Below are 25,683 nucleotides of genomic sequence, written 5' to 3'. Positions count from 1 at the left end.
TTCTTTTCTCATCAAGAATCCCTTTCTATATATGGTGAAATTCTGAATCCTTTCATGCATTGTTAAAGCAAAAATCATAAAAATAAACCATGCATGCATTATGCTGCATGATTAAAGAGGAATACAACAAAACCAATTGACTAAAGGCCAGGTGGTTTGAACAGAGGAACAAGATTAAAAATGGCTTCTACGTCTATGGGTAATTCAAGGGCACTTCTAAGGGCTGCTGGAGTTGATGTCTTTCCCTTCCAAGTGTCAAACCATGGACCTCCTCCAACTTCTAGAGCTGCCATGTTACTTGAAACGTTTAATATGATCTGCCATTTACCAAATATTCATGAGAATGATCCACTAAATACCAAATCTTAAAAACAATTTATTTATGTGTGAAAAAGAGTGACACCTTCCCCTTGCTGCCATCATATCTTCGTTCCCACATTTGCAGTTTCAGACTTCCAAAACATGTATCTTTACAAGCAGGGGCAAGGCCAGCTTCTGCTGTTGGAGCACGCAATGGAGTACCTGGATCATCTGCTGTTGCTTCTAATTCAACCTGCCAAAATAACAATATATTGAATCTGACATAATTCCCACTACCTAATCAATCGTATAATCATTAATATGTTCAGCTGATTCAACTGATTACCCTCTTTGCACACGCAATTCTGATTTCATGGTGTAGATCTCATTAAACGGAAATGAAATGCAAAACTTCAGTGACTACAACTTGTGTGGTCTGTGCAAACTATTACTGAAAAGGGTAAAAAGTACTTAGAAAGGTATAATTACCACATATTTGCCATTGTCCGCTGTCATAAACCAATAACCCCACGTAGTAACTTCCCAGTTAACAATACCATTCCATGGCACAAATTCATAAAATTTTCCATCGCAATGAATTCCAATCTGCAGAGTTTGCAACATAGAAAACAGTACAAAATTAAGAAAAAAAAATCAAGAATAATAAAATAATAAAAACTAAAAAGATTAATTGTTCATTGCGACCAAAAGCATGTAGCAAAAGAATAAGTAGAAGAAAAAAAAAATAAACCCCAGATTATTGTAAGAACTGATCTCTTTAGTCCCTAACCTTTTCAAAATCCTCTTTCTGCTGATAAAAAAAAACTTTTCAAAACCTTACCTATTTGACTTTTTTTCAAAAGCTCATTCACTTTTGCCCTTAATATCAATGTAAAATGAAGTAGAAAAGGATTGAAGGTGAATAATATTTTGGAAGTTAGAGACTAAAGAAGGATTTAGAAAAGTCACGACAAAAGTAACCATGTCCACAGTCTCAACAACTAGTCTAGGTGAATACTGAAAAAAAAAAATCACAACAAGAGCATGAAAGAAACTTTTACCAAGATTTCAGATCCAAAAAGAGGAAAAAAAATACTATCAAACATTGGACATACTAGTTAGAAAACTTCGAAAGAAATATCGACCTAATTAAACCACTTTAATAGCATAATTATCACCAGTCTCCGTCACTCAGGATTGCATGCAGAGGACAAAAGCTTCCTTCAAGTGTTAGGAATGCAAACAATACCAAATTGAAGAAATCAAAATAACTTGTTTTGATCCTCACACAAGGTTTTGTCAAATCATAGAGAATATTTAACTTGCACAGAATGTGATTTTGACAAAAGGACAACAATCAATTTAGCTACACATTCTCGATATTCATCAATCCCATTAACCCTCGCCCCACCATTTATTTCGGAGCTAAACTTAATATTACATGAAGCCAGTGAAATATAATTGTGAAATATGTCAAAATGATAGTGAATGCTGTATAAAGTTACCAATGCAGCATTTTCAAAGGTCTCAGTTATTCCAGGAATTTGTCTCAATCCACCAGCTGCCGTAAGTGCAATTTCTCCACTACCACCTTCAAAAACATTACATTGAACCTGCAGATACATCAACAATTTTATATGCATAAAAATATACAAACACTAATCCAAATAATGGTAAGAATAAGTAATTATTGATATAAAATAGAAGTATATTAACCAGATGTACTAAAAATTCCAGTACAGAGTTACTGATTGAAAACCAATAAGTGGGTCAGTTAGAAGATCCATTGGTGGATTTGAGACAATTATTAAGAAGTATATATAATAGGGTGGGAAATAGAAATATTTTAAGAAATAAGAGCCTCGTCCATGTTTATTTTTTTCCATTAGCCTTTTCTGCCAAGATATACACTTGGTATAGCTAGGTTCAATGCATCATACGAAGTTGTGGTATCTTAATTGTTCTCTTGTAAATTGTTTTGACAATAATTATCTTTGTAATACTCTTGAATTATTTTTCCAGCTGGAAAAAACACCAAGTTATTCTGAAAAAAATATTTTCTAATTTTCTCACAGATAGAAAATAACTTACACTGTAATAGTTCTGCAATAGAAACTGCGTGGTGTTAGTCATTCATAGAAAATTGCTTATGAGAGTTATGTATTAGGATTATGACTAATAGTAGGGTGTATAATTAGTGAAGTGTGTTGTTATTTGCAGTTTGTGGACGGAGAGTAGTCCCCTTAGGAGACTTTTGTTGCAGTTTGCAGTTGTATTGATAGAACCTTACTTTGAGGGAAGGAGCCTCGAAAAACAGAAGGAAAAGGTAATAAAATAGAGAGAAAATTAAGACTTTACTCATTGCTGCCTTTTTGGTATCGTTGCAGTACATATATATATAGCAAATATTGTTTGCAACTTTAACTAGTAACTATGCATAACAAGAGCCTACAATTTAGAATTCTGTTATATTTCCACAAAAAACTATAAAAAAATATCTTGCTAAAAGTAATTCCTTTACTATAGAGTGATTTGTATCCTTTATCAACTTAGGCTAGGTTCATAACACATATTGTTTAGTTTTAAAATTTAGAATTATATTTCATTAGTTTATCAATTAATACTGTATCAGTTTTTGTCCTCGCCAAAAGAGGAAGCCATAATTTGAGAAGGTCAATAGTTTGTCATATTACCATGACATAACATATGGATTCTTGAAAGAAAATCTTGAAGGATGTGGAGGCAGCATTAAAGGTTGACTTGGGGCCAGTATAGAAGAAAAGATGGAACAAATGGAAACTACTATGAAAGACAACTTTTAACTGAAACGAGGAAGGTGATCAGAGAACATGCAGGGGAAGAACATGGAAGTTCCAATCATGGAGAAAGACTACAGAAAAAATGGGTCTAGTTAATTCAGATTGTAATAAGGCGTGAGTGACTATTGTATGGAAGTTAAGAAAGTGAACTGCCCACCTTCAATGGGGAACACTCTGTAGGATGGATCAACGGGGGCAAAAACATATTTAGAAACATAGTTGACAAAAGAGTAAGAACATACTTATAACATAGTTGTCAAAAGAGTTTATGTAGACTCGTGAAGCTTACGTAAACTCATGAAATAAGAGTTTACCAAATATAAACATAATATTTAAAAATCTATTAATGACATATATGCATAACATAATGCTTTTAATGCAACAATAATTTAATTTTTGGACATCATAATAAAGAAAAGTAGCCAATCACAAAGTGCTAAATATGACTAAACCATGAATAAATTCATAAAAACACAAGTTCTTAAGGCTAGAACAACTCAAAAAGGAGTTAATGAGTATGATAAAATATTATCATTGGGTAAAATTTGGATAAAAGCTACATTTGATTTCAAATTCATTAACTCGTAAATACGGAGAGATCAAATGGGGTCAATCTTTTGAGAGAAATAGAATACTATTTCACTTAATGTTTGGAAAGAGAGTTTAAGAACCAATATGAGAAATTATTATACTTGAAGAAGTTGGGTTCCTTAGAAGATTTTATATTGAGAAATTTGAATTCCTCTCTACAAGTAAATAAGCTGAGTGAGAGCAATATTTGGGTGAGAGGACTTCAACCAAATATCAAGTGCAGCATCCATACTTTTAACCCCAGATCTTGCCTTCAAGGCATGCAATTGGCAAGAGATTTAGAAGTGGAAGCGGCCAAAATTAATCTAAGACTTTGCCAGTCAAAGAACTGGAAACAAACAGCATTGCTGGCTTTGAGGTTTGGAGCAGGGAAGCAAAATTGTAAGTAAATGTCTATAATTGCTATAGCCAAACCCAATAACAGTTGGAATGGGATAAAAGGCACAAATTCGGGTTATTCTCAAACTGGGGAAACCTTACTTCCTCTTTGATGTCAACAAAGAGGAAATGGCAGGTATCAAAGGAATTTTCAGAAAATTTTAAGGGGCTGCAATATTTAAATTAAAAAGAACACAGGGAGAGAAAAACGAAAGACTTTTTTTTCTGAAGAGGAGAGAAATTCCACTCTTTGCACCAATGCAAAGCGAATCAGCTCACTTTAGCAATTTTGGGAGATAATGAAGCCCTAAGTGAAGATGCAACTGCTATTGAAAAATGGATGAAGAGTAATAAGGAAGGAGCTTTTTTCTACTTTCAGCCTTGGCAACAAGGCTGATTTCAGCAAGGAGTAAGTAATGATGGGAACCAAGATCCAAGTAGATTGATTAGGAAGGATCCATTGATGAATTGGAGGCGGTCATTATTAGGAGTGTATGTAATAGAAAAAACTTATACTATATTAGAAATCAATTATCACTTCTGTATTAGAAAATGCATGATGTGTTAGATCACAGGATACCAATAGGACATTAAAAGTGTATTATAGGAAGATGGGTAAAATAGGAACTAAACCTTTTTTATCCTTTGATTTGATCTATTAGTTAGGTTTAGTGTAATAGTTAGTTAGTCGGTCTAGTTGTTTGCATATGCCTTCCATAAAGTAGGCCTTTGTTAGGAAGGAGGGCAGATCTTGGTTAGTTACAAACTGGACAGATTCAAGTGTGAAAGGAGTAGACTCCTTTGTGTATTTGTTTTCCTTTGAAAATCCAATAAACTCGGACAAATAAAGCCCTTTTCTTTCTGTCATTACAGAAAACCTAACATTAGTCATTCACAAAAAAATAACTGATAGCAATTTTGAATTAGGATTATATCTGATGACAGGGTGTGTCACATTATGCTAGTGCATTGCGTTATGCAGTTTGTGGATGGAGAATACTCTCTGTAGGAGACTTCCATCTCTAGGACAACAATTGTATTGTGCGTGTTGTCTATGTTCAGAATTATACTCGATCAGTCTATCAATTGGTGTTCTATCATTCATACATCATGAATCACTATAAAGCTAATCCTTTTAGAAGATTATATTTCGCCTTTATCAAGTTATACTTGATCATGAAGACATAACAAAAGGACTCCTTCTCCTAAAGTCTTCAAGCCCTAAATGTGTAAGGACTACCATGCTTGCATCTAGTGATTATTAAGCAAATAGACAATTGATTATTTTAAAAGCTAAAAATATAAATAAAATGAAGAAACAACTCATTCTATCCATAATTTTCAAAAGACGATAAGGTTTGTAATTGCATACATACTATCAGCTATAGCTGATGTTTTATAGTAAGCCATGAAATTGATGTGATCATGAATACTAAAGATATACTTCCGTGATGAACAGAAAAATTACCCAAAACCATTTTCTCGGGAATCCTCCACCCCAGTTCTTTTCTGAATAAGACGGAGCATTTTCAAACTCAATCCTCTCGCCATCCCACTCAATCCATCCTGACATTCAATATTTATGAGGAAAATGAATGAGGACAAACTATCTTATCGCAAACAAGGGTGCTTAAATTTTTAAGAACACATGCACTTCACAGATTGATTATCGAACATGATCCTAGAAGCCAGTCTTTATACAAACATTAAACTTCTGACTTTGAAATTCAAAAGATGAATAAGACCACTCACTCTTCTTTTCCTATCTTTTAAAAATTGCATTATTAGTTACTGACACAATATATCCGTATCAATAATCCAATCAAAATTATCATATTTCAGTTCAGACATAAGAAGCAGGACACTAGACCATAATAAATAAAATAAAAGATCAAATAGGCAATAGCTGAACAAGTAGCAAATACCTGTTGACAGTCCAGCAGCCATGCATATTTGCCAATGTGGTTCAAAAACAGGGAAAGCTGCAAGCCACCCAGCAGTAGACTTCTGTGTAGATCCAACATCACCCCAACCATATACAGGTAGTGTACTATACTCCCAACGAGCAGTTTTTACTGTTTCCACATAATTTGACCTACAATTAAAATCCATGTCAAGTGCTAATATAATCAGAGAATGCAATACTTAAAAAGGCAATCTAACACCCACCTTCCATCATCTTGAATAAAACCTTGATTCCAAAGGGGAGTGACTTGAAAACCTTCCAACACTCTATCGTTAAATTCCTAAGCAGAATGACCGAACACAAAGCATAATTAGCAGAGATAAAGAAGACCGGTCTGGAAGCCAACTATGACATAATGACAGATATAAACCATTTGCTTGAGTAGTTTAAAATTGTTCCTATCGCATTTGCAAGACAATCAAGAACTACCAACAAGAAAAACCAAGGTCCAAGATAGAAACAAAACAGGTGCCACTGAAAAACCATCACTTGAAGACTTAGATTTGGAGTTTGGCCTAGTTTAACCTCAAAAGGGGTCGGTAAATGTTGTCAATGTCATCACTTATATACACTATTATATGATTATATCACTGGTCAATGTAAGATCTTTAACATATCCTCACCAACGAACCGGACGACTCTAACATAAAGTTTGCGTAACTAGACATCTGAGATGATATGATAACAAGTGACCCAATAGTCCTAACAGCCACTACTAGAATTGACACTAATTTAATCTTATTTGAGTTTAGGTGAAACTTTAACACGGCATAGCCATGTGCCTGGAAAATATTATATTTTTAATGTCAACCAAGAGAATGAAAGATGGTATATAAACCTGAGGAGGAAGCTCCTTGTTTGGAGGTTTAGAATTTTGGTTGGGCACGAAAGTGTTCCCCAACGTCAGTTCATGCCTGCCTAAGCATTTCCAAAATTCAGATCCATAGAATAAGATAATGGTTTAACAACAAGAGGAAAAAAAATGGAAATAGAAGAAACTAATCCTTACTTCCCCAGAAGAATTGCGATTCGGGAGAGTACTGACAAATGTACTTGTCATCGGCACCGAGAATTTGGGCACCGACACCGGTAAACCTGGGCCCATATTGGACCTGTTCGAGTGGCGACAACGGTTTGCGAAACGAGGGACTCTCGACGGAATACATGAAGCAAAAGCTCTGCCTCCGTTCAGGAATGGACACTTTGAAGTACCATCCCTCGAAGAATTTGCGAGCAGTCCCATCGAAATGGTACCTAATTATTGATGAATTGAAATAACGGGAACATTGAAAGTGTTAATTGAAGGAGGGAAAGTGAAATAAGTACCCGCTGTGAGGGGTTCGAAGATCTCGGTTGGGAGGAGTGGGGGAGTAGGTGGGTTGGACTTTAACAGAAGGCGGAGTTTGTGGCGTGTTTTGGACGGGAACGCTATCGGAGAGGGAAGAGTGGGCTAGGAGGCGCGTGGTGGGAGTTGTGGAGGGAAAGCGAAGTTTGAGAGAAGGAAGAGGGACACAGGGAAGAAGCGGGAGTGTGGGAGAGAAAAGAAGAGGCTCCCAGAACTTGCTTTCCATTGCGTGGGTACATGCAGAAATGGAAGAGAAAAAAGTGTGACTTTATGTGTGGGAGTGAGTCTATACGTAGCGTAACTGTTTTCGCTAATTCACAGGTGTCGCTCAACGCATCATGGATATTTATTCTCGTATTCTTAGTACCATGTCTTGATAATCTTTATCTTCTTGTTATTGATAAAGATTGATGATGTTTTGAGACATTTGATTTTTTATCATTGTGTATTGGTAAAAGTTGTTTCGATGTTTAAGGTAAAGTAGAGTTTCGTGTGAGATATACGAGAATAATAAATATTGTTTAAGATGTATATTTGATTAAAGTATCACATTATATTATGCAATAATAATAATAAAAGAAAAAAAAATGAAATTAACTTCAACCATTCAGTATAGAAAGGGTTGTGCATATATAGTCCCATGATAATATAAACACGATCGAGGTGTGAAAAAAAAGAGTGAATGTAAAAAATCTTGTTAACAATATCTCTTTCCATCCAAATCACACATTTGATGCATATGGTGAAAGTGTATTGTGAGGTTCCACAAACTTTCTCACCCTTTTAATAAGCTTATGTAATTTTCTTAACCATGTTCTAATTTTTTCTTTCAAAGGCTTTCACCTCTCTCTTACTAACTTGTATAGTAGAAGTTTTATTTTTACAAATGCTTTTGATGATCTTCTTCATCTCCCACAACTTCTATTTATAGAAAAAAAAAAATATATATATATATATATATATGTGTGTGTGTGTTTGAGATTTTCAATCAATGCATTAGTTAAATTTCCAACCAATACAATAAATTTTCAGTCAAAGAAACTTGGTTGGACTCCAACAATTAGCCCAACCAGTCGTACTAGAAGTTATGAGCCAAAAAGGATTGCATGTACCAAAACTGGGAAGAAGTGAGCAAAGAAGCATTTCAAATAAATAAGTAGTCAAGCTGAAGTATTTCAATTTAATGATTTAGTTGTGCAGTTTTTCTTTTATCCAAAAGAATAAATTAATTAAAAAAAATACTATAAAAGTGTCCCATATACAAATACCTCCAAACCCTCTAATTAACTAAAATCCCATAGTGTCTACCCAAACCGTAAAACAGAAACAGCTATTTCTAAGAAAAAAAAACTGCATACTTATACAAAGTGCATAAGAGAATAAAATGTAGAATTAAACAGAGTGCATCAGCGAAAAAACCAGGACAGATTTCCTGCATAATTATGCAGAACTATGCAGCAACTACATAAGCACCTTTCACACAAGGTTCAACATTATCTACATATATCTCCAAAGAAGTTTGGTCTAAAAAAACTTTGAATTTCTACTCCCCAGTGGAGATAACATGAGACAAAAAGAGTCCTCCAATCAAAGCTTTATCTATGTTACATTCACCTCTTGCCACTATCCAGCTAACACCTGCCTCTATAACCTGTAAGATGCAAATATCATAAAATTGGTTGCCTAATTGGTAGTACTTCAAGCATCTCCATACCTCCACAACTGCATGCATTCTATCCCACCACTGCACCCTCTTCCCTCTGCATAATTGGATTGATGGCAATGTAAGGTTGCATCCATGAATTTGGACTACTGTTTACAACACCTCTTCAGGTCCTCCCCTGCCTAGAAACTCCCTCACTCCACTGCTAACCTTCTCTTACTCATTGCTCCCTTCCTCTGCCATTGTCCTCTGCATCACAACAGAGATTAATTGATGCTACCTTTTAATGTTCCACTACATGTCCTCCCAAATTAACTATAGTTACTGATGCAAATAAGAAGATTTAGCACCCAATCCACCAAGGAATAATTATTTATGAGGTTCGGATACTTCTTTTAAATGACGTGTCTGTATCGGACACCGATACTGCATCGGACACACGTATCGGTGTCGACGTTCGTAGGACACGAAATGTTTAATTCAAAATATATTTGTTAGATTTCTGGAAATTTTAACACGGTTCTAACACAATTTTAAAATAGATAAATACAATAATTTTCTAAAAACTCAAATTTATTGTATAAATTTTTATTATGATTATAAAAATAAGGAACAAATTCTTTTGAACTAGTGATGAAAAACATTTTCTTACTTCTAATAAAATCTAAAACATACTTATGCACATAAATATTTATTGTCAATTTATATAATTTATAATGATATAATATATAAATTTGTGTATCCGTGTCCTAATTTTAGAGATTAACGTATCTCTGAATTCGTGTCGTGTAAGTGTCTGTATTTATATCTGTGCTACATAGATAATTATATAAGGATATTCTATGTTTCATCCACAATCAAAATTTGAGTTGTGACCATCTGTAAAATCTCTTCCACATCAACTTCCCATTTTGAAAATAACATTGGTCCTTTCTTTCAAAATTATCTGTTTCTGAATAATGTTTATGAAAATGACATCTTTTTTTACTATAGTTTATTGAAAGTGAACATGAATATGAACATCAACATGAATCTGGCATGGCGTAGTTCTTCACGTACATGCATGATAGTGCTTAATGTTCGTAGGTAGACGACATCCCTTTAAGAATATATGATTTTTCACGACTTTTGTTGGAGATCCCACATCGACTAGAGATGAGAGCCTTTCATAGTATATAAGTGGGTGCAAACCTCAACCTTATGAGCTGGTTTTATGGGGTTGAGTTAGGCTTAAAGTCCACTCTTTCGTAATATGGTATCAGAGCTCTTCGAATGAAGAGTTCTGCTGCGCTTCTCTCTGATTTTTATTTCCCTCTTTGCTGTTCTTGGTTATTTTATTTTTTTTTCTGTTCTCTTTCAAAATCTTGATTGGTTTTAAAAATCTTTTAGACAATGTTTAATGAAAACCCTAGTCTTCATAGTCTTAATAGTAGTCACACTATTACATGCAATTTTTGTGGTAAATATGGTCATACTGAGGCTGTTTGTTTTCGCAAAGTGGGTTTTTCTTCTGGTAATGTTAAAACCTCAAAGTTTTCTTTTACTAGAAAAGTCTGCACTTTTTGTAATCGTCTTGGCCACACTGTTGACACCTGTTATAAAAAGCATGGGTTCCCTCCTGGTTACAAATTCACCAATTGGACATCCCAAGCCAATAATATGATTACTACTGACACTTTTTCTGAGCTTTTTCCTAAAGAACAGGATGTAAAGGGGATTCAACTTACATCACAACAGTGTCAATTCCTTACCAACATTTTGCGTCAGCAAAACCTTGAGGATCCTGCCCCTCACACTCAAATTAATCAAGTCGGCACCATCTCTACGGATGAAATCCCCAATACTGAGCATTCTTCAACAGGTAAGTTTCTCTCTTCACTATCTTCTATAAAAGAATCTTGGATTATTGATTCTGGTGCCACTGATCATGTTTGTCACAATTTGAACGTTTTTACTACTTATACTAAAATTAAACCTGTCTTAATTAGTCTTCCAAATGGCCAAACTGTTTATGCCACATATTCTGGTTTAGTACGTTTTTCTGATCAGTTTTATTTGTCTGATGTGTTATACGTGCCTCATTTTCAATTAAACTTAATATCTGTTTCTAAACTCACACACCAACTTAAATGCACTTTAACTTTCACTTCAACCCACTGCATTATACAAGACAATCTCACTCAAGAGAGGATTGGTACAGTTAAAGCCACCGATGGCTTGTACCTTGTCACTACCTTGCCTGCTTCTAGTCATTCTAAACCGCATTGTTTTGCTCCTTTTATTAATTGTAATATCAGAGACAAAACACTATGGCATTATAGACTAGGACACCCTTCACATGAAAGATTACATGTCTTAAGCAAACAATACTCTTTTATTACTGTTGATACTCATCATGTATGTGACACTTGTAGTCGTGCAAAACAGAGAAAACTTCCTTTCCCTTTAAGTAATACTGTTACCTCTGCTATTTTTGATCTTGTACACTTTGATATTTGGGGACCATGTTCCATAATTTCTATGCAAGGTTTTCGTTATTTCTTGACTATTGTTGATGATTACTCGCGTTATACTTGGGTTATTCTGCTGCATAACAAATCTGAAGTGCGTCAACACATCATTAACTTCACTGTTTTCGTTCAAAATCATTTCAAAACTAATATCAAAACGATTCGTACTGACAATGGTGTTGAGTTTGCTATGTCAAATTTTTATGCTTCAAAGGGAATTATACATCAAAAATCTTGTGTTGAAACACCACAACAAAATGGCATTGTAGAACGTAAACATCAACACATACTAAATGTAACCCGGGCTTTACTTTTTCAAGCAAATCTTCCTCCTATTTTTTGGGAATTTGCTGTAAATCATGTTGTTTTCTTAATAAATGCTATTCCTACTCCATTACTTGATAACATCACTCCTCATGAAAAGTTGTTTGGAAAACCATATGACATTTCCTTTCTAAAAGTGTTTGGTTGTCTCTGTTATGCTAGTACCATTACTGCACATAGGAAAAAATTAGATGATAGATCTATCAAAGGTATTTTTCTTGGTTTCCCGCAAAATACAAAAGGTTATATTCTCTTAAATTTAAAGTTTCATAGCATAGAGATATCAAGACATGTAATCTTTCATGAAAACCACTTTCCATATAAATTGGACAGTGGCTTGCCTAAGGACCCTAACACTTTATCTCTCCCTATTTCTAATGCATATAATTCTGCTTTTGATTTTTTTTCTGATACTGCACCTCCTGTCGAGCCATGTGCCTCTACTCCTGCACCCAATACTGTTCCTCCACCAGCCTCATTATCCTATGATCTTCCAACAAATAGTGCCTCTACTCCTGCATCCAACATTGCACCTCCATCAGAATTATCACCGCCTGCATCTCCAGGAAGCATCTCACCCCAATTTCCAAGAAGATCAGCTCGTCCTCACCGACAACCTGCCTATCTTGCAGATTTCCACACTGCAACCAACACTGTAAGTAGTAGATATCCTATTCATAATTACTTGTCTTACAATTCCTTATCTTCCAATTTTAGAAATGTTATTTCCTCTATCAATTCTCATCTTGAACCTCGGACATATAACGAAGCCTCCAAACATGCTTCTTGGCAATCTGCCATGCAAGATGAGCTTCAAGCTCTTGCTGCTAACAATACTTGGCAACTTACCCCTCTCCCTCCAGGAAAGAAAACTATTGGTTGTAAATGGGTATATAAAATCAAATACCATTCTGATGGCACTGTTGAGCGTCACAAAGCTAGAGTTGTTGCCAAAGGGTTTACCTTACTTGAAGGACTTGATTTCTTAGACACTTTTGCACCTATTGCTAAACTCACTACCCTCCGCCTTCTGCTTACTATTGCCACTACCAAAAATTGGATTTTAAAACAACTTGATGTCAATAATGCATTTCTTCATGGTGATCTCCATGAAGAGATATACATGACCCCCCCACCTGGCCTCTCTCTTCCTTCTCCCCAGCATGTTTGCAAGCTTAAACGGTCTTTGTATGGCCTTCGTCAAGCTGGTCGCCAATGGTACGCCAAACTTTCTACTTTTCTTTTATCAAATAATTACTCTATTTCTGTTGCTGATCACTCTCTTTTTCTTAAATATAATAATGATAAACTCACTGTTATTCTTGTTTATGTTGATGACTTGCTCTTAACTGGTGATGACACGGAGGAAATCAATACAATTACTGCATCCCTTCACCATCACTTCAAGATAAAAAATTTAGGTAATCTCACTTACTTTTTGGGACTGGAAATTGCTCGCAACAGTACTGGTCTTCATTTAAGTCAACGCAAGTATACTCTTGATCTCCTTCAAGAAACTGGCATGCTTGACTCTGCACCTGTGGCCACTCCTATGACTCACACCTCCCGTCTCTCTCCCGACCAAGGTTCACCTCTCGATGCTGATGCCACTTCTCAATACAGAAGACTCCTTGGACGTCTAATTTACTTAACCAACACGCGACCAGACATCGCCTTCGCTGTCCACAATTTAAGCCAATTCATATCTGCACCCACAACTCATCATCAGCAAGCTGTCTCACGTCTTTTGCGTTACCTCAAGGGCACCCCTGGTGAAGGACTATATTTTTCTCACACTAGTTCACTTCACCTTTGTGGTTTTAGTGACTCTGACTGGGCAACATGTCCTACCACACGCAAATCTGTCACTGGATATTTCATCTACTTAGGAGACTCCCTAATATCATGGAAATCAAAGAAGCAGTCAACTATCTCCCGCAGCTCCTCTGAAGCCGAGTATAGAGCCCTTGCCACCACCACATGTGAGTTACAATGGTTGTCTTACCTCCTTCAGGATTTACATCTTCCTCTCTCCCAGCCTGCAACCCTGTATTGTGACAACAAATCTGCCCTTCAAATAGCTTCCAATCAAGTTTTTCATGAACGAACCAAGCATATCGAAATTGATTGCCACCTAGTTCGTGAAAAGCTTAACTCTGGTCTCCTCAAACTACTACCCATTACTTCTGCAATGCAAGTTGCTGACATATTCACCAAGCCCCTTGCTTCCGCACAATTCTCTACTCTCAAATCCAAGTTGGGCCTGACAAATATCTACTCCCCAGCTTGAGGGGGTGTTAATATATTTAATTTTCTATTTTAAATTATTGGGCTTTGTTTGTTTGACCCAACTTTCCTTTTTCTGTTTCAGCTAGGTCTTAATCTTTTTCTTATATATACACCATGTATTTTACTCTCTAATATACAAGTGAATAAAAGTTTCTTTTATATTTATTTTTCTCTACAATTAGGGTTCATCAAAACCTCTATTTCTTCATTACGATTACGTGCGATTACATACGCTACATTAAAGCATCACATCAAACAAGGAATATTCATCTTCATTTACTATAATATGGTATCAGAGCCATTTCGAGCCTATCTTAGCGAGTGCTTGTGTTGGGCCTATCGTGCCACCCGCTATCGGGCCGCTATCGGACCACCCATAATATATAGTCCCACGCACGAGCTTCTATCTATCACTCTCGGCGTGAGGGGGGTGTGTTGGAGATCCCACATCGACTAGAGATGAGAGCCTTTCATAGTATATAAGTGAGTGCAAACCTCAACCTTATGAGCCGGTTTTATGGGGTTGAGTTAGGCTTAAAGTCCACTCTTTCGTAATAACTTTATTAACATGATTTTTTAGTTCTTAGAGAATGAGCACCAGTTATATAAACCATTAGTATTCAGTAGTTTAAGGTTGTCTGAATTTTAATAATAAATATTTTCATAATTAGTCAAATTAACTCATTACAAAATTTTATTCAATAAAATACTTAAAATTTATATTATTTAATATTTACTCGTTTGTTAGAATCATGTTACTTTGTATTACATCGTAAAAATTTGTGTATCTCCACATAAAAAAAAAATTAAAAGAAATATGTAATTAAGTTTTAACTCTATCATAAATTTAAATATTTAACAGCTTAATTAAGTATTAAATCTCTCCTAAAATTAAGTATTTTCAATTGAGTAAAATAACTATTTTATTTTACAATCTGAAATTAAAAAAAAAAATCACAAATTAAACGATAAAAAAAAGTTTTAAAATTCCAATTATTTTATCAAGCATAGTTGTTTCTTGTTAAGATTACAAATCAAACTCCAATTGATAACAATTGACCACACATACTCAACCAAAATGTAAAGATTTTTTAGGACAGTCGGTAAAACACAAATTTTGAATAAAAGTTAAATAGAATACATTTATGATAAACTTAAAATTTAATTAAATTAATATTCTTTATTTTTTATATAGAAATATATGTCAATACTATTGAAATACTTATTATTCAACATTTTTCATATCCTTATTATTCAAGATTATTTTGCTGAGTTTTTAAAATAAAGTTTTAAAACTTTAGAAAACTTATTTGTAATATAAAGTTATAGTTTCAAAATTTTAGAGAATTTAGTTATAAAATATATTAAAACTATGTAATTTTTAATTATTTATTTATAGATAGATTTAGTTATATTTATTTATTGAAGTTTTGAAAAATCTAGAGTGTTTTTTATTGAGATTCTACAATAAATCTTTAAAATTTAACGAAGGTTCAAAAACTTTTGTTATTTTGCTGAGAATTTAGAAAAAACCTTTGGAATTTAACGAAAGTTTAAATAACCTTTGTTATTTTGCTAAGGTTTTATAATAAACTTTTGGAATTTAACAAAGGTTAAAAAAAGCATATGTTATTTTGTTGAGATTTTAAAATAAATCTTTGAAATTTAAGGAAAGTGGAAAAACCTCCGTTATTTTGCTAAGGTTTTAAAATAAACTTATGAAATTTAACGAAGGTTAAAAAAACCTCTATTATTTGCTGAGGTTTTTGGATAATCTTTAGAACTTAAGAAAAGTTAAAAAAACATCCGTTAATTAAATCAATTTCTATAGTTATATCAACCTTTGCTATTTTTTTTGTCCGTTATCTTTCAAAGATTATTCACTTCAGCCCTATGAGGTGGAAGAGGGCATGAACAATGTTAATTAAGCTTGAAGGAATTTAGATTAGGTTCGGTAAGTGAGAATAAAATTTTGAGGGGTAAGTGAGAATAAAATTTTGAGGGGAATGTTAAAAAATATGTAAATTAATTTTATAATATAATTAATGTATAATAAATTTTGGATATTGAATTTAAATATTATTTAATAATATAAATAGATTTATTGGTTAATATGAGAGGATATATATATATATATATATATATATATATATATTATATCTTACAAAAAATTAATCTCATTGAAGATTAGAAAATATTAACAAAATAGGATTTTATCTTTATAAATGTTGTCTCGCCCAAGTTGATCATTGAGAAAGAGTATAACAAAAAACAATTAAAAGAAAAAAATTGAGAAAAGGTGATGAATGAAACTACTCACATAAAATGTCTCATGTATCATAGATTAAGATAATTCATTCTATCTATTATAATACAATGTATTATATGTGATATAGATATGCATTATTGTTACTAGTGGAAACATAGACGCAATAAGGTGTTTATCCGCATTTTCCTTTTTGCTCAACTTTTATGATGATAGAAATTTAACATACATACATAAATAATTTTGGATAAGTCGAAAGAAAAACAAAAAAATAATATGTAAAAAAATGATAAATTGACTAATCAACCTCTTTTTTCTTCTCCTCTTCTTGTTTGAGTTTATCTTCTTCTTCAAGTTTTTTCTCTTCTTCCATCGGTGTTTTTGGGATTGGAGAGTGTGATAACATTCACGTAAGGTTAGGATTCACTTAATGGTAAATACAAAAGAATGATGGTTTTACCCAAAAATAGAGTTGCTTAAAAGAGTGGAGAGAGTGATTAGAAATTAAGGTTATTTTATTTGATATGTGAGATTTGGTGTGAGAATGCTCTCTCTTTCTTTTTGTTGTTATATTAAAATAAGAAATTAAAGAAAGAATAAGGAATCAGTTTGCATATAAAAAATGTCTCTTAACATTAATTTAAAAAATTAAAAAATAATTTTATTTTTGAAGTAATTAATTTAAAATGACAAAATATTTCATTATACTAATAAAGTGAGATATATTAAATAAGAATATGTAGAAAAATGGCTATGAAAAAGAATCTTTCCTATTTGATTAGTTTATGCTTTGATTTTACATGAAAAATGATAATTTCACCATCTTTAAAATTATATATAATTATTGATGTGATGAGTTTAAAATTAAATAATATAAAAAATATTAAAATAATAGTATTATAAATTATAATGTGATTATATAAAAAAAATGTGATTTTGAATGTATAATTATCCATTTTACACATAACCGAGGGTTATATATGCAATTGACAACAGTCAAAATGGCAATGAGTTGATGCAGATTTGTCAACCAATGCAGACTACCTGGCTATCATAGGTGCAGCTGCAACCCAAAGGAGAAACAATAATATAAAAACACATCCAGCACACTAAGACAAGGAAAAAAGTCACATTTTGGTGATTGAATTGTTTTATGATCAGGGTGTAACACTGGGTGCTTTTCAAACATCAATGAAGTTTAGCAGAAACTATAGAAGGTACATACATGAAGACTGATGGGCACATTGGAAGGGTGCAGGATGTGCAAATGGTCACGGGTCCATAGCAAATGTGTCTTATAATCTTTGTATGTCTGAGGACTTTGGGGATGCATTGGCTGCACTGCATAAAGAAGGGAAGAGACTGGTTGATGCAACTGATTTGCATAAAATATGTCTGCATAATTGTTGTATATCTATGGAATTTGGTCTGAGGGGTGGGGAATTTTGGCTGAGGATTTTTTTTACCCAGCTCAAAGCTTATTTAACTTCATAGAGATTTTGATTAACTTCACTTTGTTCTAATCTTCTGATTTGATAATTGTTTTAGTGTTAGTGATGTAGTTGAGAAGGACAACAAAATTGAGAAACTAGAAAAACAAAAACAAATTTATTGATATAGTGCTGCATAATTTGGAGTAATATTTATTACTTTTAATTTTATTTCCTTTGTCTTTTTTCATTTTTCCAATTGATCTCCTTGACGTCTTTCTTTATATATTTTAAAAAGATACTATTAAGTGCATTTCACTTGGGAAGAGTGTATGGCAATAAATACAACATTTAATGTGAATGGTCCTTTAATCGTGGTTTTGCATTTGTGCATGCTGAAGAAATATAAAGGTAAGTTTATTGAGAGTAGTTACATTTTCTTCAAGAGGCCCATAGAGAAATCAAATATATATATAGTCAAGAGTAAACTTTACTATACCAAGTCATTTTAATGAGATTAACTTATATTTAAATTTCATTTTTATAAATTAGTATTATAACTTTTTCTAATCAAAGTCGTTAAACCTTTTTTATATATCAATTATTATTATTATTTTAGTCCTCGGATTAAGAAAGTATGTTGAATAATCGATATCAACTAAAGATAATAACATAAATAAATGCAAATCATCTCTTCACATGCCACTTTTAGGTTCAGTATAGTAAAGTGTTGAAAACAGTGTTTGAATAGATATTATTGGTGCAGAAATATAAATGAAAATGTGAATAGAAGGTTAAAAAAGTAAGTTGATATATTTGAGAATTGTGATGAGATGAAGATAAGACAGAACAAGGACAAATGATGAATATTGTAGTGCATAGAAATACAGAACAATACTATTTATTCTGATAGCTAGGGTTTAAGCAAAGCAGGCATTACTTCTGAAGGTTAACAATGGTAGGTTGATAGGTAATGACAAGCAGTTTCTCAGTGCAGGAAAGGAGCAGTTTCTCAAATACAGCATGATCAGGATGATCTTCATACTCCTGAACACCTTCTATGTTGTCAAAGGTTGATTCAAAGATATGAGTGTAACCTTCATGCAGGTGCAAGTTAACTTTGGCACTATCATCTTTCCCCCTACCAGACAAATATCAGCATCAACATAAGTCATTTATTAAAGAAATAATAAATTATCAAATTATATAAATTATATGTAATTATTGTTATGCAAATTAATTTAATAATGATAGAATTTCATAATAAGTAGATTCTTATCTAATTAGATTGTAATTTGGAGAGATATATTTTCTATACATTATGTAAACACAGATAGGAAAATAAAAACATTTTTTTTTTCTTACATACAATTTTCTTATACATCTTCTTTTTCTTACACACAAATTTCTTATTATATGGTATCAAAACCATTTTGAGTCTATCCTAATGAGTATTTGTTATATTTATCAGGTCACCCGCTATCGGATCGTTATATGTTATATCACGCACGAGTTGTCACTTTCATCGTGAGGGGTGTGTTGGATATTCCACATCGACTAGAGATGAAGACATTTCATTGTATATAAGTAGATGCAAACCTCAACCTTATAAAGTTGAGTTAGGCTTAAAGTTCACTTCGTAATAAGAATATATGAAGTTGATATGAGAATAAAAAATTTACCAGTGGAATGAGTTCATGGCAGGGATGACATCCACTAGCTTGGCATATTCGGTTATGGCCTCTTCAATCTTCTCTGGGGTGGCCTCCTCCTTGAACTTTGCCAACACTATAAGTCTCACTTCTCTCTTTGCTTCTGCCATTTCTTCTGTTCATTCACACCAACATCATTGCCCCTTTCACCCTTATATACCCATCTCAACACAGTTCAAAACACATGTCTTTCATTCTTAAAGATAAAACCTTGCCATAAATATCGCTGAGGCACACACTGTTAATACAAATATTAAATGATGCTAGCTGTATACGTATTCCTTCTCATGTTTTATATTTATAAACTAGATCTTAACCCGTGGAACGCACGGCAATATTTTAAATATTTCATATTTAAATAATAATATTATAATTTTAAATAATAAATAAATTACATATATTAAAATAGAATATTAGTTATACAATAATTTATAAGTTCAAATTAAATCATATATAAGATACGTACAATTGTTATATTAAAAACAAAATAAAAAATTAATTAATATTTTTAAATACTTAGAACACGATAAAATGAAATGAAGAATAGTTAACGGCACTGTCATATTTTATAAATTATAAACTTAATTTGTAATAATATAATATTAAAGAAGTAAAGAAAAATAATGTTAAATATTTTACATTTAATATTGTATTGAATATGTTATATTATAATTATAAATCAAAATTACATCAATTATTAATTAAATAATTTAAATATAGATAAAATCTAAAACAAAATTATTATGATTTATACTGTATGATTGTAGGGTCTCTTTTACCAATATCACCTTTTTTATTTAAACACTCTTGATAGCAAATGAGCTCCTTGAATGATTAGTTGATTAGTTGTTTTTATATATGTATGTTTAATTCTTTTCATAGTTCCAAAAATAAAGTATAAGGAATCTTTTAGATAGAACATGAGATAAGGAATCTTTTAGATACAACATGAGATAGTAACGAAGAAAGTAATTTTAAAAATCATATATTAATATAGTTGTCTTATACATGTTAACTACATAGAAAATGGTAAACACGTTGTTTCAAAAACAACAAGTCATAACTTTATATGATCGTATATGTATGCATAATTTTGGAAAACATTGTATGCTGACTTTTTAAGTAAGGCCTTTAAATGCGCATTATGATTTATGTAATTATTAAATCATGAAAGTATTATTGTTCATATAAGTCAAGTAGGAGATTGTTAGAAATTATGTAAATTAATCTCTTTAATGTGACTCACATGAAATAGAGTTTAGGCTTTAGGTTTGAATGTGATTTAATAATAATAATAAAAATAAAAAGGCTCATTGGTTAATATATATATATACATATATATATATATATATACATGATACCTAATGAAAATCTAATCTGATGGAAATTAGGAAAATAGAAATGGAGTTCTGTCTTTACAAATAAAGTTATCTCACAGTTGGTCATCAAGAAAATGTGTGACAAGAATAGAATTGCGATATTGGAAAAATGGAGATAAAGAAACTGCTCACTTAGAAACTCCTAGAAGTGGACAAAAAATCTAGTTGGATAAACTGCTCTACTTTTTGCACTGGTCTGATCCACTAAAGATCTATATATTTCAACCCAGTTTTTATCTGATCTGTATTTTATATATTTTTTAGATCAGATCTCCATTTTGTTTATACAGATTTTAGAAAAATCTGAATTTCCAAATTTTAAACTTCTAAGCTCTCTCTCCACGACCTCGGCGCGTATGGAATACTTAATTGGATACGGGGAACAACGAATATTGAGTGCACTGGAACGAGACGAAATGTCAATTTGAGGGCAATCTACATTTGACATTTGCATTTGACATGCTACTAATAATGAGAAAAATAAACTTTTTGGATTTCAGAATTTGAGATGGAAATGTACTTTTGAAACATAGTTCAAAAGAAAAAGATTAATTTTTATTTAATTAAAAATAGAAAAATTAATTTCAAATTGTGAAACTCGAAAAATTAATTTTGAGTTTGAAATATATTTTTATAAGATTAATTACAAATTAATTACACTACTATAAAATTAATTACAAATTGTATAATTTAAAATATTAATTACAGATTATATAATTTAAAATATAGTTTTAGATTATACAATTAAAAATTGAATGATTGAAAATATATTTAAAGTTAATAATTAATTTTCTCAGTTTGACACTGCTAGAATACATCATTTATTTTTTTAACTTTTTCATGACATGAAAGGATAATTTTTATATTTCTGAGAGAGTGCATGGAGGTGTATGAAAAAAATTGATACTAACTTACATTAAGAAAAACTATTCTTTTATCATCAATTTAATTGGTTTGGGTTGAAAGTAACTTAGAAATCAACCCAACTTTTATACACTAGATTTGGTTTATATAATGCTACCTCATTCATATTATCCCAATTCAATCAATTCAAACTTCTTTTATAAAATTATAGATCTGGATTTAAAATCCAATCCAAATATTTGAATTTAAATTTATAAAAATCTAAATTATTTTTATAAAAAAAATATAAATCTAGATTTAAAATCTGATCCAAATATTTGGGTCCACCTTTAAAAACTCACATGAATCAAGTACATATTTTCTTCTTAATTGAATATAAAGCACGTGAAAATTACAATTTGATAAGATTTCATAAGAACATTATTATATGCATTCATCGTGTTTTACTTTTACAACCCTCACATTTCTTTCCACCGCTCCTCACCCTCTCTTTTATCTTGATCCAGAGGGGTGCACCCTCTCATTCGTCCTCAAATACATTGCACCCCAATCTAAAGAGTGTGCGAAAGCTAGTAAAGAGGGAAAACCACTTGCAATAAAAAGAAAAAAAAAATATCAAATGATGTTTTAATTTATTGTGAAAGCTAAGAATTGTAGTTGATTGATTGCAAGAGAAAACAAGTGAATGAGTGAGCACATATCTCCAAAAGAAAAATAAAGCGCGTCAGAGAAGTTAATGTTTATGTTTGTGTCTAAGCAAATTATTAGAGTGGAGTAATTTTCATTTAGTATTCTTTTTAATAAAAAATTCCATCAAAGATAATTTTTTAAAAGAAATCTTAAAATTAAAAAACTAGTAAGTAAAAGTCCAAAAATATACAATTTATGCGTACTGTATGTAATAATAATAATAATTATTATTATTATTATTTTATTTTATTTGACTCTCATTTTAATTTTGATTTTGGCATATGAATTTGTTTTATCATTCGAGTATAACTGAAAATGAATTTTACTATTTGAAAAAGGATTTCCCTATGCCATGGAAATGCATCAATTTCGTGAATCATTAAAGATTATTACTACCTACTAATTCTTGTTATGCTTAAAATTAAAACATTTAAAAGCTTCTTCTTTTTTATCAGCACTTAAAAGCTATATTCAGTAATTTATTCTTTAAAATAGTAAAATATTAAATCATTTTTCTTCATTTTTATATTATTTTTCACTTTTAATTTCAATTGATTTTTTTGAGAATATGTATTATCCACTACAAGAAAAACTAATTTTAATGGATGTTTATTTTTACATTATCCAAGGTTAAAATATCTATTAAATCATTTACTCAGGGTTGTATTTTCTCCCGTTAAATCATCTCTGAGGAACGTGTTCCCCGAGATATTTTTTAAACCTCAGGAAAAGCCTTTCAGAACCCCTGTTAAATACTATGGGTTTAAGAACCTCCGTAAAATACCATGAGTTTTAAGAACCTCAATAAGATATCATGAGTTTCAAAATTTTCATAAAATGACTTGTCGTTTAAAAGAACCTTCAATCCCATTTTCCACCATCTCTAACGATCCTCTAGAATTCTCCCTTCCACCATAGACACACTGCTTTATATATCCTAAATAATTGTATTATCTATCAGATGTGGACTTCAAAGACATATGTATTATTGGCTAAAGATTGCAAGAACATATTGTAAGGAGAAATTAACTTTATCACTTCTGACTTTCACAGTGAATTAATTATTAAATGCATTTTAAAATAAAGACCTTAATTTAAAATATTTCAAAATTATGAAAAATAAATATTAACAATTATAACTAAAACTAAAATTGCACATAAAATATATGTACATTAAAAGCTAAAACAAAATAACTCAAGTTTTTTTGAAGTATGAGCTCGTAACAAAACAACCTAAGAATTATATAAACCAACTACCATCAATCATAAAAAATATATGCAAATATTGTTGAAATACGTATTATTCAAGATTAGTTGTTGATATTCTTATTATCCAAGGTTATTTTGCTCAGTTTTTAAAATAATTTTTTTAAACTTTAGAAAACTTATTTGTAATATCAAGTTACACTTTCAAAAAATTTTAGAATTTATAGAGTCTGTCATTGGACTCCTGGCAGCAAAGACTACAAGACTGCCCGATCAGAATCTCTTATAAAGTAAGTTCAGTTTTGTTCCTCTTTTTCCTTTTCTCTCCCTTCTCTCTAATATTCTAATATTCTGATCTCCTTGCTTATCAGTTTGGCGATCGGAGTATGCCATAGGACTCTTGGCAGTGAATCCTATAAGATTGCCCGATCAGAATCTCTGATAGAGTAAGTTCAATTTTTACCCTTCTCTGAGTCAAAATTTGAACTTGTAGGTCTATCTCAATCTAAGTGTATGCATGTGCCTATTTTAGTTTTAGGATTATTCTTTAGTAGATCAGAGTCTTAGAGATATAGTTAGATTTTTTATCAGGACTCAGTGGTGCAAGTTAAGCTACTTTTGAAGATTTTGGTAGGTTTGGAGCTCTCTGTGAGCATATGCTAAGTAAAGGTAAGGGAAGCTAGTTTAAAATCTTCAATAGAATCCTAGGTTAGAAGATTTGAATGTGAGTGTGACGGGGTCACCAAGTCCAGATTTTTGTTGCAAGATTTCTTGTTCTGAGTAGATTGTAGTTTGATTGAAATTGAAAGTGTTGTGATTGAGAATTGGTTGTTTGATTTAAATGGTTTTGGAATTAGAAATCATATATATGTATAAATAGACATAATAACATAATGATTCAATGAGACTGATTGTATCATGCTGAACAGGAACTGTCAATGTAATGTGTAGATTTATAATTTATGAATTGAATGTGATATTGATTTATAATCTAATAGGTATATTAAGTTATGCAGAATTTTTCTGCATATTTCGCTCAAGCTAGCAAGTGCTAGCTCAAGCTAAAAATTATGGGTGCTCTCTGGAGGATTTTAGCCCAAGCTAGTGAATTTTAGCCCAAGCTAAAAATTCTGGGTGCTTTCGGGAGGATTTTAGCCCAAGCTAGCGAATTTTAGCCCAAGCTAAAAATTATGGGTGCTCTCTGGAGGATTTTAGCTCAAGCTAAAATTTTGGGTGCTCTCTGGTGGATTTTAGCTCAAGCTAACGAATTCTAGCTCAAGCTAAAATAAAATAAAAATAAAATAATAAATAAAAATATGAAACTAATTTTTATTTGCTTTTAAAAGATTGATTTATTTATTCCTATATAGTTTTTCTTATAAAGTATGTAAACTTTTATTTCATGTATAGTTAATTGGAAATCTCTTTAATTAGACATTTATATGATTAGTCAATGAATTGTTGTGTATTTTGGATATTCTAAACATTGGTATGATTTGATTGTTTGATGATGGATATTATGAGGTTCAAAATATGAATTCTAATCGAGACATAGTATTTTCAGGAAAGAAAATATCGTGTTAAGATTGTTTAGGATGTGCATTGACTAGGGATTCGTCTAGAAGGAGATATCCTAACTCTCCTGAGATAATGGAATCATATAGATGAAGTTATTCAGGTGGTGAGAGTCGAAGGAGGTTCATATGAATGGGTAAGTTGTTTGAAAGATAATTAACTTGACCTATTATATGAATTAACCCTGTCATACTAGGAGAGAGATGATATTGAGATTAATTATGCGCATAGTTGTGTGGATTTCACAGTGATGTAGTATGACAGGTGCAGATCTCTGAGTCTAAGTCAACGCACGAGTCTTCCGGAAGTAGAGTCAAGTGTCTATGTGTTATGAGTCAGTAGAAGTCTGACATGTAAAAAGATGAATTATGAAATT

General features: G+C 31.8%; 2 protein-coding genes across 3 annotated transcripts; both read right to left on the bottom strand.

Annotated features, from left to right (window-relative positions):
* On the bottom strand, window positions 1-7,715 carry LOC137822946 (tocopherol cyclase, chloroplastic). Of its 2 annotated transcripts, none has more exons than XM_068627980.1 (10): window positions 7,381-7,715; window positions 7,064-7,308; window positions 6,893-6,972; window positions 6,258-6,334; window positions 6,014-6,183; window positions 5,557-5,654; window positions 1,806-1,913; window positions 790-906; window positions 404-553; window positions 1-317 (listed from the first exon to the last, which is right to left on the bottom strand). In XM_068627980.1, the coding sequence occupies exons 1-10, from the start codon at window positions 7,623-7,625 to the stop codon at window positions 141-143; spliced, it is 1,467 nt and encodes a 488-aa protein (XP_068484081.1). In that variant the 5' UTR covers window positions 7,626-7,715; the 3' UTR covers window positions 1-140. The 2 variants fall into 2 exon arrangements, with proteins under 2 accessions (XP_068484081.1, XP_068484082.1); XM_068627981.1 differs by having other exon boundaries at window positions 7,064-7,304; window positions 7,378-7,538.
* Window positions 7,716-18,668: 10,953 nt separating this feature from the next.
* Window positions 18,669-19,782, bottom strand: LOC137822945 (stress-response A/B barrel domain-containing protein HS1-like). Its single transcript, XM_068627978.1, has 2 exons — window positions 19,564-19,782; window positions 18,669-19,022 (listed from the first exon to the last, which is right to left on the bottom strand). The coding sequence occupies exons 1-2, from the start codon at window positions 19,701-19,703 to the stop codon at window positions 18,818-18,820; spliced, it is 345 nt and encodes a 114-aa protein (XP_068484079.1). The 5' UTR covers window positions 19,704-19,782; the 3' UTR covers window positions 18,669-18,817.
* Between the last annotated feature and the right edge of the window lie 5,901 nt (window positions 19,783-25,683).

The sequence above is a fragment of the Phaseolus vulgaris genome, chromosome 9 (assembly GCF_000499845.2).
Source record: "Phaseolus vulgaris cultivar G19833 chromosome 9, P. vulgaris v2.0, whole genome shotgun sequence".
NCBI classification, from domain to species: Eukaryota; Viridiplantae; Streptophyta; class Magnoliopsida; order Fabales; family Fabaceae; genus Phaseolus; species Phaseolus vulgaris.
The sequence above is the reverse complement of the archived record's forward strand: the minus strand, read 5'-3'. Positions and strand labels throughout refer to the sequence as shown.